This window comes from Chaetura pelagica, unplaced genomic scaffold (genome assembly GCF_000747805.2).
Source record: "Chaetura pelagica isolate M959 unplaced genomic scaffold, ChaPel_1.0 scaffold135, whole genome shotgun sequence".
Classification (NCBI taxonomy): Eukaryota; Metazoa; Chordata; class Aves; order Apodiformes; family Apodidae; genus Chaetura; species Chaetura pelagica.
This window is the reverse complement of record NW_009953649.1, coordinates 2384610-2398788: the sequence shown is the minus strand read 5'-3', so window position 1 is coordinate 2398788 and position 14179 is coordinate 2384610. Positions and strand designations below refer to the sequence as shown.

The following is a 14179-nucleotide window of genomic DNA, read 5'->3' as shown; positions in this document are numbered from 1 at the left end:
GAATGCCCTTTTTTTTTTTAAATGTAGGTTTTATTTGTTTATATAGACAAAAAGCAGGAAAGACAAACTCAGAGAAGAATTTGGAATCTTGATTCAGGGTACTTCTGTTGCACACCCATGTCTAAACTGGGCTGTGCACTAATCAGGAAGCAAGAAGCATCTGTCTTCTTAATTGGATTGTTTAAAAGTTTTATGCTGTCTGTGCAGTTTCAAATTATGGCAGTGAACTTGCAACGTTGAGGTCAATTAAATTACTGATATGTGTAGTTATTCATGAGAAGCCTTTGCAGACTGTATTTTAGTGATTTGGGAAATCATGCAGAATAAAAATCCAGTTGAAACTGGGTGGAATATTTCTCTTCTATTTTATTTTTTTTTCCAGAATTAATGTTTTTAAACAATTTTGATGGCTTTTAAATATTTATCATGAGCCCTGGTATTTTATTATACTTATTGAATTATTTATCTGACTCAAAATATGAAGAGAAGCAGAAGGTTTGTTGTTTTTTTTTAATCTAAAGGGTGTCTTCAGTTTTCTCTCTTCTAATCGACTATATTACAGTTGTGAGTCAGAAAATCATCAGAAGAGCACCTAAATACTTAAATATGGCTATGTCCTCAAGCTCCCAGAAATAAAGCATAAGCTAGTAGTAGGAATTGTTCTCCTAAATTGTGGGGAAAGAAGGAAAAAAATAATTCATGTTCTTTGATCATGCAAATTCCAAGTTGAATTTATCCTATGAAGTTGTTAATTCAAAAAGGTTTTATGTTATTCTTTATCTGACAGCATTTGTAGTCCATTTTTCAGTTGTGACCGTGGAGGTGTGAAAGCAGCTATCCTTTTTTTCTTCCAGTTAGGTCTGTTCTACTGATGCTGTGTATCAATGTTAGATATGCTCTCAGTATTATAACACCCTGAAAATACAGTATAATCACAGGCCTTCTCAAGCTCCTTTTTCTTCCTTTCCTCATTTTGTAGCTTGTCTATTAAACTGAAGGTGTTTGCTATTAACTACCAGGAGGAAGTATAACAGAAGTTTACAGAAGTATAACAGAGTGTAACAGTATAACAGAAGTATAACAGAGGGTGAAGTTGAGCTGATTAGGTTGCTCTGGTTTATCTTCTCCTCTCTGAAGTGCTGGAACCTATGCTGCAATTTGCTTTTGTGCAGAGCCAGGTCACAGCTGGTTTTACCCTTTTGTTTTTCTTGGGTTTGAGTGTACTTGAAATGGTTACTTAATTTCTTTTTGAAGCAGGAATTTTCATATTGACTTTGAAAAAAATAAATCGTCATGAAGCGCAGTACACGGATACGGTATTGTTGCATAAGCACAAAATAACCTGAAATCCAGCCAGTGGTGCAGGCTGGGGGTGAGGGGAGGAGGATCTGCACAAGTTCCAGCAAATATAAAGATGGAAATACCATGCATATCTGTCAGTTCGTCCAAAGGAAGCCTTTTGAAATAAGCTCGAATGTTGCAAAATCCTTTGCACATCTCTACACTTCCTGCACAGGTGAGGATGATCCAAGGCTGCCTAATGGCAGTTCGTGCTTGGTGGTGCCTGCTCTGACATGACTTCCCAGGTGGGAAAAATGTTAAGAAAGGAGAAATGCTGATTCTTGGTTTCAGCTGCGGGAGTCTTTTCTTCTGAAAACAGCAAGGAGAAAACTCAAGAAGCAAAAATATTGACGCAGGGGGAAAAATGGTCTTACAGTGTTTGTAGTATACATGTAGCTTAATGTGACACCAGATTTATTGTTCATCATAAAGAGATCTTATGTGCTTTTACAAAGGTTTGGTAACTGGTTATAAGTTTCAGTCTTACTCTAACCTTTTAGAAGCTCGGAACTTCTGTAGGAGAGTACTTTGAAAACATTCAGGTGAAAGACAGTTACGTGTGCCTGTGTGGAACCTTCTGATGAGATTCACCCATTTTTCTTCCTACCAGGTTTGGAGGTGACCAGCCCGTGTACATCAATATTATTAGAGATCCTGTCAATCGATTTTTATCCAATTATTTTTTTCGACGTTTCGGAGACTGGAGAGGAGAACAGAATCACATGATCCGTACCCCAAGCATGAGGCAAGAAGAAAGATATCTGGTATGTTTAAATAAAAGGCTGTGATTACTGGTTTCCCAGCATTGTTACATAATGCTGATGTTCAAACTGGATGCTTGAAAAGCGGGAGACTGAGGCATCTTCCATCTTGCTTTTTTTTGGTCTTTGTCTGGTCTGGCCCTTAGTTGGGTCAGCTTTAGCATGGAGAGTGTTGCTGATTCATTCAGTGATCCAGTTTGATACTGTGTAACCTAACAGGAAGTCCCAGATTGCTACTGTTGAATTATGGTCCTTTCAAGGAGTTTGATTTCCACTATAGTGAAGTACTATGTAGTAGTGGTTAGGCATAGTAATTCTGACTGTATTTATCACTGTGAATATTCAGACAGATTTTTAGGTTGAAACTATATCTGTAACTATGTAGCTTCAGAGACAACTTGGGAAACAGAGCAATTCAGTGAGCCCATGCCTCTTACGTTCTTGCAGTTAGGTTCTGCATAGTGTTCTTTATACCAGGGCTGTGATCTCAGTTCTTGTTTTGGTTTTGTTGCCTTTTTTGGATTAAGAAGGTAGCAATAATGCTGGATAAGGTGTTCATAATAAGTTTTAATTTTGTGCAGCTGTTGAACTGTTGTAGCGCCTGTCAGCCTTTGTCACAGACCAAAGTCCTGTGGCAGTAGGACTTCTACAAATGCCAAATAAGAAACACAGAAGCTAGGGAGCTGGTTGGTTTGTTTGTCACTGATCTCTTTGCATTCACACTAACATCTCCCTAAGAAGACAAAATGGTGGAATTAATTCTTACTCTCTCTGTAATGTAGATCCAGTTTGATTTGACTCAGCCTTTAGCCACACTTGAGCCTGCAGGGAGTGCAGTGACACAGCAGTGACAGGGCAGCTTGATGGTCTGTAGCCCCCCTGGCTTCGGCTCGCGACAGATGTCACAGGCCAGAAGTAACATCAAAACAAGAGAGAATGTGGCTTTTGAAGAGCTAAGCGAGAACATTTTGATGGTGTTTTGGCGGGCAGCAGTACAAGATGTGTGCGTGAGCCGTAGAGAGCACAGCTCTGAATGACTGCCACACAGCATGTTTCAATCTGAGCTGAGGTCAGATGGATCTAAGGAGGTTTGTTGTTTCTTTCTGATTGACAGTGCTGTGTTGATTTCTTTTGTACTTCACTACTATTGTTTGTCATACAAAGCCCTGTAAACAGATATGCTTATAAATTACAAATAATTGAAGGTGGAACTGGTATCAGTGTAGCTATGTATAGCCTTAATGACATCTGCTATACAGATATAAACTCATTTCAATAGTGTTGCAAATTATTTCTTATTTGCTATATATCTAGGGCTACCAAGAGATCCCTGGGTTAGCTAAGCAGGTTTTGACCTCCTGATGTGCAGTCAGGAGGCAGCCCCAACTGCTTTTCACACTGTGGGGATGGATTTTTCTTTGATTGTCTGTGAATGGTACAGAAATGGGTTTGCAGAAATTAATACGGATTGTGTTTTTTATTACATTATTACTTTGTTAGCACTATCACGTTTTCTTTTTTGAAAATGTTAAAAATGAGCAGCACAGTCTGTACTTCACTGAGCACCTCTACTTCTCTTTTGAAATGGAATGTGCAGTGATGGGCACGACTCACAGCTGACTGCCAGTAAAAGCTGGTATTAATTCAGTACCGCCTGTGCAGTTTAAGATGTGATTGTACACCCAGTGAAATATTACTTAAAGCAGAATTGAAATTAATAGATCTGATTTCTGTTGTTCGTGTTGTTTTAAAAGATACTAGAAGGAAATCACCTTGCGTTTTCATTTGCATTGGGATATTCTTTCAGAAATTAATTATTTATAAGCATGTGCACGAGTACCCATACACAGATTGGTACAAAAGCTATAACATAAAAGAAATAAAGTGGCCATCTAAGGTCAGTTGTAATTTTGTTCAAAAGGCTGTTTGCCAGTCTGAGGCACATCAGCATCCTTTGTAAAAACCGGTTTTGCTTTTTCATTTTGGTTTTCTATCTTGGTAATTCAATGTTAGATCCTGGAAACATTTTTAGCATCTGTCCTCCATCCCTCCTTGGCAGACTTTGGCTATCACTTGCACTGCTCGAAGAGGGCAGTTGCTCCTGTCACAGTAATGCATAGGCCACCTGCCAGTGAAATTCATTTTAACAAAAGCCACTCATTCCAAATGTTAAGCATTTTTAAGACTTGTGCTATCCAGCCACGTAATATATTGCATGACTGCATTTTAATCTTTTCCTCAGTGGTGCAAGGAAATCTGCTGGCACATATTTTAAAACTCAGGTAATGGATTTTGTGGAATGGTAGCTTCAGAAGTCTGCTAAATCAATTGCCTAATCTAGCTGGGAAGAATGTAAAGCAACTGATTTTGCCTCTGAGCATGAGGCAGTGCAGCCCTTCAGTACAGGGCTGATGGCAGGTCTGAATGCTAGCCTTGTACATTGTGCAGTTCTTCTCTGGTATTTTTGCCTCTTTTTTTAAAATTGAAAACTCACCATAAAACATAACCTTTTTTATAGGAGGCTATTTGAAGGATAAGCTTACATTTAGAGTATTATATTGTTTCTATATTGGTAACACTATTAATCCCAAGTCATTTGGGATGAGATGTGCCTGACTGTGAGCATATATGTGAAATTAGGGGCAGGATGCAAGAAGCTTTTATTTTTTTCTTTCATCAAGCCTCAGATCAACAGCTAGGAAAATAGAAAACTGCTGATTGCTCCACAAGGTTGAGCTCATTGCTGAAGAGCCAGAGAAACCTTGTGTTGACAGCAGTTACAGACTTACAAAATGGCCTAGAGAAGCTGTAAAACTTAACTCCAGGAGAGACAGGATTGCCTGCAGAAAGATATACATCTTCTGAAACTAGGGCATTAGAAGCTAATTGTGCTTTTCTCAACCATGTTATTCCTGGCTTTCCATCTCTTGGATGGTGCTGTGAGCAACTGGGAACCTTTCCAGGCCATCCAGCTGCCAACACTGGCTTTCTCCCTTCAAAAGGTGAGGGCAGTGGGCATCTTCCCTCAGAAACTGCAGCGTGGAAGCGTGGGAGCTCAGCACCTCTATAGAACAGGCTCTTAAGGGAGGAAAAGCATTTTAAGGTCAGATTTTGTGTCTTGCTTGGCCATTGGGTGGTCATATCCTTAATGGAGACATTCTCTGTCTTCAATTCTATTCCTTAAAAAAGGGGAGATTGAAAAAAACCTGGAAGTCTTGTAATACCTTGGGCCCTGTTCTTTAAGTTTGGAAATCTGAACTGCTGACATTGCAAAGATCAGAAATGGAGACAGAAATTCCCACTGTTCGCTGATCATTTTAGAGCTTCAGGCTTTGATTCCTTTTCAGAGGAAACAACTGTTCATTCAAGAGGCAGATAAATTGTTACAAATGTTTTGGTAAATGTCTGTGTTTACCAAAATTTAATTGAAAGCCAGGATAGGAAACAAGCCCTTTTTCCACGAGTCAGATACGGCAGAGGCAGATGCTGCCATGTGGGACTTCACACTCAGATCAGTCACCTCCTTGCCCTGACCTGGCACTTTGTCTGCTGGAATGAGTTTCTGTCAGGGACCTAAAGAGGTCACTTCCAGGCTTCCCCAAAATAAACAGCAGCATCGCATGAGAACGGAGTATGGCAAAGAGGTAATGGTCTGAAACAGTGGTGAACACCTCAGGTTGAGTGTCAGGCACACTCATGCCAAAGTTGCCCTAACCTTGTGGTCCTGTAAGACGAGATAAGCTCACAAAACTTAATTTAAATCCATCACAGTGAATGTGTTTCAGGTTGAACTGGAGTTCTTAGAGTAAATATGCTTCAGTAAAGCAAGTAAACCCTTATCGGTGCACCTGTGAGTGCTGCTGGCACCAAGCAGAAGAAGAGTGTGCACTAGGTGATCTAGTTTAAGGCTTTAAAGTGCAGAAGGTATGCATCACTCCTGATAAAGATAGAAACTACTGTAAATATTTGAAAATGTTGTATGAAAATTGTACTTCCCAGAAGGTTTGTTAGTAATTACCTAGTTTTTATTACAACTGGAGCATCAGGCACCAAATACAAAAGGCATGTATGGGCTTTTTGTCTTTCTTCAATACTTGCTAAAACTTTGATTTAAGACAGCCAAGACTGAAGGTGTGTGAAGTGGCATTGGATGTTTCTTGTTGCCTGAATTGCAGGATATCTGGTTTTATGCAGTTCTATCCTCTGTTAGGCTCACAAATAGCATGGCTCCTAACTCACTCAAGTACGAGAACTAAACATCTCTGACCTCATTTATTAGAAGAGAGAGGTTTTGTATAAAAAAGATCATTCAGTAAATTAAGAATATGTCACCTTACTATAGGACATTTCAGCTTTCTGTTATAATTAGCATTTAATTTTGCACTGCATCTCTTGTCAGGCTTGGCATAACTTTTCAGCCTCATGTCTGAAAATAAAGATGCTTTTCTCAGCTAAAGATAAAAAAATTCTAACAATATTCAGCCTCAGTTATGCTAAAGATTACTCACGCAAGTAAATCCATAAAGGAGCATCTGCCTTTTTGTCTTTTAAATTAAACGTTAAAATATTTGTACAAAGTATGTTAGGATTAGTGCAAAGGAGGGAAGTAAAATTCAAAGGACATCAGGGAACTTTCAAGTCAAATTTCTTATTATAGGGACCTCTCCTGTGGCAAAGATTGGCTTTTCTTGCTAGGTATTTAAACCAATATATGTTTAGGTTGTTTCATAAAGTTCAAACAAAATCACAGGAAAAGCTGAACAGTTAAACTCCATATAACAATTTTTTGTATTCTTAAATTTTGAGAATTTCCTTTTATTACTACATTGTTTTTTATTAGCATAAGAATATTCGCTAAATAAGTTTAACCAATATTATTCTTTATATCCAAAAATTTTCTGTCTGAAAACTATGCTTTCACCAATTGCAGTGGTTCTGCTGACAGCATCTAGCTGTGTCAGTTCCTGCCTTTATCTGGATAAAAGAAATATTTAACCATGGCTAATTGTATTGTGAATTGTCATCAGTAGTACACACTGGGCTTTCTCCTTCATGGCTTTAGATGTGTTTCATGAAGCCTTTCAGTCTGCCAGAGACCTGACCTCCAGGAGAGAACATGGTGTGGAGCCCAGGCCTCCACCTCCTGACTGACACTCTCATGAGTGTGTTTCTGTACAGGAAAGGCAGTGGGCGAGTTGCCTGCCTGCAGGTTTGGTGGAGGGGGGAGTAGAGGGTTCATTTCGATGTGGGATTTTTCTGCTGAGGACCTCAGAGGGGCTACACATGTGCATTGATTGAACCTTGGAACTTTTGAGGAGGGTCTTGTGAACTTGGTTAATGTTGTTTAGACTGGAAGTCTGAGGTATGCAGAGGTTAAAATTATTTGGCTGTGTCAGTGCAGTGCATACCAGATATTAGGGAGTTAAATATATAAATTTTAAAAGTACATGTTTCAGTTACTGGGTTCTGAGCGATAGTTAATAGCATAAACACTTTATGCACCCTCTGTGATTTTCCTGACTTGTCACCACACGTACAGTAGTTAGTCATTTTGCTCCCTGTGTTACATATTAGTGCTGAGATGATTTGAATTGGTCACTGGAGGTCCCATGATGTGTCCCAAGCTGCAGCACAGCTTTGCAGCTGTAGATCTGGATCAAGGATCACACAGTAGCATCAATCTCTGCTGCTGGGACTGAGCTGCCGGGAGGGCACTGCTCAAGCACAGCCACCTGTCAGCTGACCCAATTAGAACAGTTTGCTGCTTCTTCCTTTTAATGAGGCTTTTAATAGTCTCCAGCTGTTCCCTTTTACTGCATTAACTCTTCACAGCAAAATTTGTGGCCCTGTGAAGAGTTGTGGTAGCTCTTCATCTGCTCTGTAGTCTCTAAAGCACCACCTTTGCCTTAGATTCTCCCATTTTGTATTAATAATTTATTGAACCACAAAGTTAATGATAATTCAGACCTCAGCTGGAGGAGGGACTGATTAAACAACATATAAAATGTAATATTAAAGGAAATGTTTTCATAGCTGACATTTACTTTTCAGTGACTTCAATTTACAAACCAATATTTTTTAATGTTCCCCTGTGGAGTTTGCATTCCAAACATTACAGCTTATTCAGTTATACCAGAGCAAGAACGTGTGCCTTCCTAATCTGTTTTCATTTAGTAATCTGCGTCAATTGCACGTAGTAAATAAGCAATATACCATTGGTTAAGATTGCAGCACTAAAATCTTCCATGAAATTCATAATACTTATATTGGTAGCAAGGATAAAGAGATCTGGATTTTATTAATATTAGGCTTTTATTTTAAACATACCATTCTGTATTGCATTGCTTTTGGTGGAGGTAGGATGCAGGATAGCCACAATATTTTGCTTCAGAACGTGAAAACATGAAGTGTTTTTTCATGCAGTGTTCTACTGGTCTGAAAATTTGCAGCTGTTGCAAATTTTAAGAAACTACACAAGAAACCAGAAGCCAAGTAGCAGAAGAACTCCAAGCACTGAGTACCCGTAACCTTATTTAAACTTAACATTATTACAGGATCTTGGCACCACCAATTATCAGTATATGGTATTTAATATGTTTGTACATATAGTAATTTATGTTCTTTTACATAAGGACCTAACTGTATTAAGTAGGTTGAGAATGTTGATGCTTCATTTCTTTAACAATTTTGCCAAGTTTGTTACTTGTGCCTTTCTGAGTATGAATACAGGATAGTTTTTGATGTTCTCTTTTGTGGTTTGGTTTTGTTTTGTTTTTATGTGTTGTGGTAGCCCAAGGAACTAGTTTTCTCCAGCTTCTCTATAGGAAGCTATTGTTTGTAGAGTGGAAAATCCGAAACACAGAACAAAAAGTCTAATATATTATTGCTGGCCTTCTAATGCCATATAAACTGGATAAGATATATTTTCAGGAGATACATTTTTGGAGATTGAAATGAGAACAGAAAGGAGCATTCTTGTGTAGCCCACGAATAAAAGCCAGCGTCGCCATCAGCCAAGGTGGGAAAACAGTTTAGGGGGAATAATCCTTATTTCTCTAGGAAATTATGAATACTCAGCCAGCTCAGACAAGGTCAGGAATGAGACCTTATGTGTGTGGTGGGTGGTTCTACCATAGCATTAGCTCCGTTCTCAGTAGCAGTCAAAAAAAGCTCAATGACAAGCAATACAGAACAAGACAGGGAACCTCACTGTGTGTAAATATGTCAATTCGGTCAACATTTAATTAAGCTATGGAAGTCCTTGCTGGACATGGTTGTGGGTAACGATTTATACGTAATTATTGATTTATGGTTTTTTGTTTGTCAAAAGTTGGAATAGAATTATTTTTAGAACTGGAGTGTTTTACCATCTGGAAGAAAATAAGGCCTTCATTTACCTTTTTTGTTAATACATATATTTTTAATTAATCTTTTTAAAGGTACATTTTATACATGGCCTAAATAACAGAGATGGGACATTGACCAGCAGATAATCTGTTTGAGAAATATGATATAATAATATCTATATCTGTGTGTGTGTATATTTAGAAGTTTGACTTTGAAGTGCTTGGTATTGTTTTCATGTTTAGTTAAAAAACACTTTCAAGTCTTGTCTAAGGAAATTGTGGTAGCCCTCCCTAGAAGACCCTACTAAATACGCTCCTAAGTACACTCCTTGCTAGCAGTAGACCTGTTTCCTTTTCCTGGTTGCATTATGCTCTAACCAGCTTAAATGAAAACTCTTTCATTGGCAGTAGATGTGATGTGATGGGGCAGGAACTGAAGAACTTTTAGTCTTCTCAATAGAGGAAAGGCAGAGAGAGGCAGCCTTCCCTTTAGTGCATATATATTGAACATGTTCAGGCTGTGGCATGATAATGTAATTTCAAGCAGTCGTATATTCACTTCACTCTGTAGGTGTTAAAACCTGCAGGAATTGACAACCTGTGAGAATGAAACTGAATTTATTAGCCCTTCTTACTCGTTATCTGTCATTCTCCTTCCTTTTTCCTTTTTGTGGTTTATACATAAGTTTTCTGACTGTCAGCACTGCCAGCAAAGTGAAATGAACTGAAATCCTGATCTCTAAAACTTATTAGCTCATGTAAAGGTGAAGCTTTGAGTTGGTGGATGACAGGGAGGATTCAGGGTGGTGGGGTTAGGAGAACTACCTGCCTGGAGCCTGTGGCTGATGTGGTGAGGGCTAATAGCTATGTTTTAATAAAAGCATCCAAGGCTCTATCCTGGGCTTTAGGAGTTTGTCATCAACAACATATTTTCCTGTCATGTAATTTTTTGGTGGGGATGTGGACTCTTCTGTTGACTGACTGGGTCACACTAGTGAATTGTATACTTTTATTACTCTGAAATAGTTTGTGTTGAAATCACCTGGAAGCAGAAATGGCATGTTGCAGAAGAAAGGGGCATGCAGTGCCCAGAGATACTCCAGATTTAGTTTATCCTACTTTTTCTGAAGTTTCTTGGGTTCATTCTAGGCTACAGAGTAAAATCCTGTTCTTGGTTCTGGTCCCAGCTGGCATGGATGCCAGGGCCTTTTGAAGCAGGGTGCTCCTTTCTGGTCAGCACCCAGGCTCACATTCCTGGAGCTGGGGCACATGTGGGCTGCGTGAATGCCTCATGGGACACAGCGGGGGTGCATGTCCATGCTGAGGAGGCTGGAAGATTCTTTCCAGCTAGATCACCAGGCAGAGCCTGCTGGGCCTCCACAGCTTCTTTCCTTGCTGCCTTCCCCAACGATTGCAGTCTTAGCTGCCTCCATTCACATCCTTCCAGGAGATGCTGGTCTGGAAGATCTCTGCAGAGGTTTCTTCCAGAGGCTAAAGCTGATGGATTGTTGTTTGCCTGGGCTATAAATAAAACTACTACTGCCTGTCACCAATAGGTCTTCTGCTGGGGCAACCCCTATCCAGCACTGTCTGTCTGGACGATGTCAGCCTATGGCTTTAAGGTTTGGCTTCTCAATAAAGAGCAGCCTGAACCACCATGGAAAAGATGCCGTCCCTACTTAGTTTGACAGTGTCATCTTTCAAGTTAGGATACCACGCAAACTTAGGACTGAGAAGAACAAGAAGGAGCTGGATGGAGAAGTGGACTACTGCAGGTAGGAATGGGAGAAGTCTCAAATCCATGTCCTCAATGCAGGGATCACAATGTTTTGCAGGATGCTGTTGCTATTTGTTTGGGTCTTTCTAGTTAAATGGAGGAAGGAACAAGAAAAAAGAAAGGCTACTTGAGTGAGAGTAATGTCAACAGTCAGAGCAGTAATGTCCTATTCAGCAATAACAATCTTATCATGTGAGATTTGAGGGCATCTGTAGCCACTCAGACTTGCTTGTCCTCTCAGAGAAGAGCATGCAGTCTTTACCCTGAGTATCCATACTGGAAACTGCCAGGACAGGGAGTGTTTCCCTGTGCCAGATACTTCCCTGGGCACCGCTGTGATCTGCCTACTTTGCTTCCCATGAGGAGAGAAGGGTTTCTCTGCAGTGTCAAGTGTCAGCATCCTCCTTTGTTGAATGAAGACTATGTAGTGTTAGTAGTAAGTAAGTGTAATGAGAAGTATTTAAATTGCAAGGCTCTTGCATTCAAAGCATTGTAAACACAGCATGTTACATGCTGGGTACTGCCTCATTGCATTTAATAAAAATAATACTGTAATTCTGGACTGATTAAACACATGCAGATAAGTGAAAGAACCCTTTGCTCAACAGTGAAAATGAAGTGTAGAGGTGTGAATTTAGTTTTTGGTTTAGTCTCATTGCAGAGTGAACAGATCTGAAATGGGAAATAATTTTCCTGAAGAAATCAGAGTGCTGGCAATCTCGTGTTGCTCTGTTTGTTTCAGGATGCTCCTGTGAGGTAGAAATGTGCATTTGTGTTTCTGCAAAACAACAACCAAACTCCATAGGTTTGTGTTGGCAGCTGGACTGGGGTGTTGTCTCTGGTTGCTTGGGCCTGCCTGGCAAGTTGCTTGTGTACTTTGCATCTTGGCGTAAAGGATGTTGCTACAGATGTTTATCTTTTCTTTTTTTCTTTTTTTTCTTTTTTTTTCTTAAGAGTTTTTGTTTGATTTCTATGTTGTTGTTGTTTGGGGTTTTTTTTTTGCAAGAGTGTAATCAGTGTTATGAGGATTATCAGCACAGTAGTAGCTTCAGTTAAATGAACTTTTTCAGTCTGTAGGCTTCAGACTCGTACTAGGTGTCCTCCCTTCTCATTTTTTTTTCCTGAAGGGATATGAAGGGATGAGGGACTTCAGACAGTGAGGCAACAGATTGGCTTATTTGCCAGACCAATAAGCAATCGCAATCAGAAGAGCAGTTGGCAAGTTTTGCTGATTAGTGCAGTAGCTTTGGGAAGACTAATGGCTTCTGTGCCCTGAGAGGAGGATGGCTTCAAACCACATGCCCTAAGGTGTCTTGTCACCTTCATTGAATGGAAATAAACCCAGGCATCTGAGGGACACTGATAGTCACACAAACTCCTTCAGAAATCCATAAACACCCTGATTATTTTAGCGTTTTTGTGGTGGATTTTATTTAAATTCAAAAGAACAAATATAAGTGTTATTTCATAACTTGGTGAGATGATGATGTTGCCAGAAGAAAACATGAGGGAACAAACTGTGACAAACTGAAAAACCTGCATTTGTTGACATTCAGTGTGGATTTAGGGCATTTGGCCATTGTTTCTTTACTAAGTCAAGTAAGGAGGGGTATTGCTGCCAGGAACTCATTTGTCTTTCTTATTCTTCTACCTTATTTAAAGAAATAAATGAGAGAAAACAAGAAACAGCTGTTTCAAATGAGCTGCTTTTTTTTTCTCCCCCCCTTAAGATAGCTATTCAAAGTTGTATAATTTACTCAAAAATACACACATCCCTCCCCAGTTGCCTGACAATGTTGCATGGTCATGAGCAACCACAGGGGCAATGGGGCCTGTCTTGAATGAAAAGGTAATTCCATCTTGCAGAATAAGCAGTAGACCTTCTGGGTTATCTTAGAAAATACTATGCCCATGAACAAGGTGGGAAAATTTTCCTTTGAAGTAAAAGCAGTGTTTACTTTTCCTGATTTTTATTCCAAGTGTTCTTTTCTCTTTTTTTCTTATTGAGTAGTATTTTCAAAGCTTCTGTATCCCTTATACCTATAGTTTCTTTTAAATAAAATAACAACCAAAACACCAAAAAAACCCAAACCAGCCAACGGTGTTTAGCTGACTATTTCTTCTTCCAGACTCTGGAAAATGGACAGCATTGTTTCAGCAAAGCTTCCTACTACTCAATGAATTATTGAAACACTGTCTGGTCAGGTTAACTTGAGCACAACTTTTTTTTCCTATGAACTCTGATCCAAGCAAAGCCAGCCACTATTCATAACTGAGCTTGTCAAGAGTAATTTCCTTTTTCTCGGGGAAAAATCCACTAAGCAGTGTCAAATAGGAAACTTTCCATGATGAATATGGATTGCTAAATGACACTTATTTATTTGGTTTTTTTAAAAATAAATTAATTTTCTGTTCTTTTTAAAAGGAAAAAAAATACCTAAAATACTCATCATTGGTTGAAGAAAAAAAAAATTCTTCAGAATGTAATCCAAAGAGATTATGTATTCAATAAACAGGAAGAAAAAAAGGCAGATTTTATACTTTTCCCCTCCTTCTGGCAGTTACTAAACTCCATGATTTTGTTATTGATGTTGTTACTTGCTGTGCTCTTTGAAACCATAGCACCTGTGATGAGGGGACTGAGAGATTCTGGGTTTTCCGGTGGGGAGAGAGGCATGGCTGTGTTTTTCATAGTTGTAGAAGGGAACCCTTCAGCAGGTGACTCAAGGTTAAAAAAATAAGAAAGCGGCAAGTAGGAACATTAATTATGCCTCTGAAACTTGTAATTGTAGGAGTTTTTAAATACTTTGAGTTGTCAATAGAGTGATAGTCTTGTCAAACTGAAAAGTGGAATCCATTTTTTTTGTTCCATTTTGTTCCTCTATTCAGAATGGCAGCGCTGCAAATGATGCAAAGTATTAGTAATTTTCCAGAAAAGCATGAGAGCTGTTCAG

At 39.2% G+C, this 14179-nt stretch overlaps 1 protein-coding gene across 1 annotated transcript in view; it reads left to right on the top strand.

The window, feature by feature from the left end:
* UST (uronyl-2-sulfotransferase) overlaps nt 1-14179 on the top strand; it is a 79304-nt gene that overhangs the window by 21320 nt on the left and 43805 nt on the right. The window contains exon 4 of the mRNA XM_010000009.1: nt 1952-2105. Within this exon, the coding sequence (XP_009998311.1) occupies nt 1952-2105 (154 nt within the window). The remainder of the gene's footprint in view (nt 1-1951; nt 2106-14179) is intronic.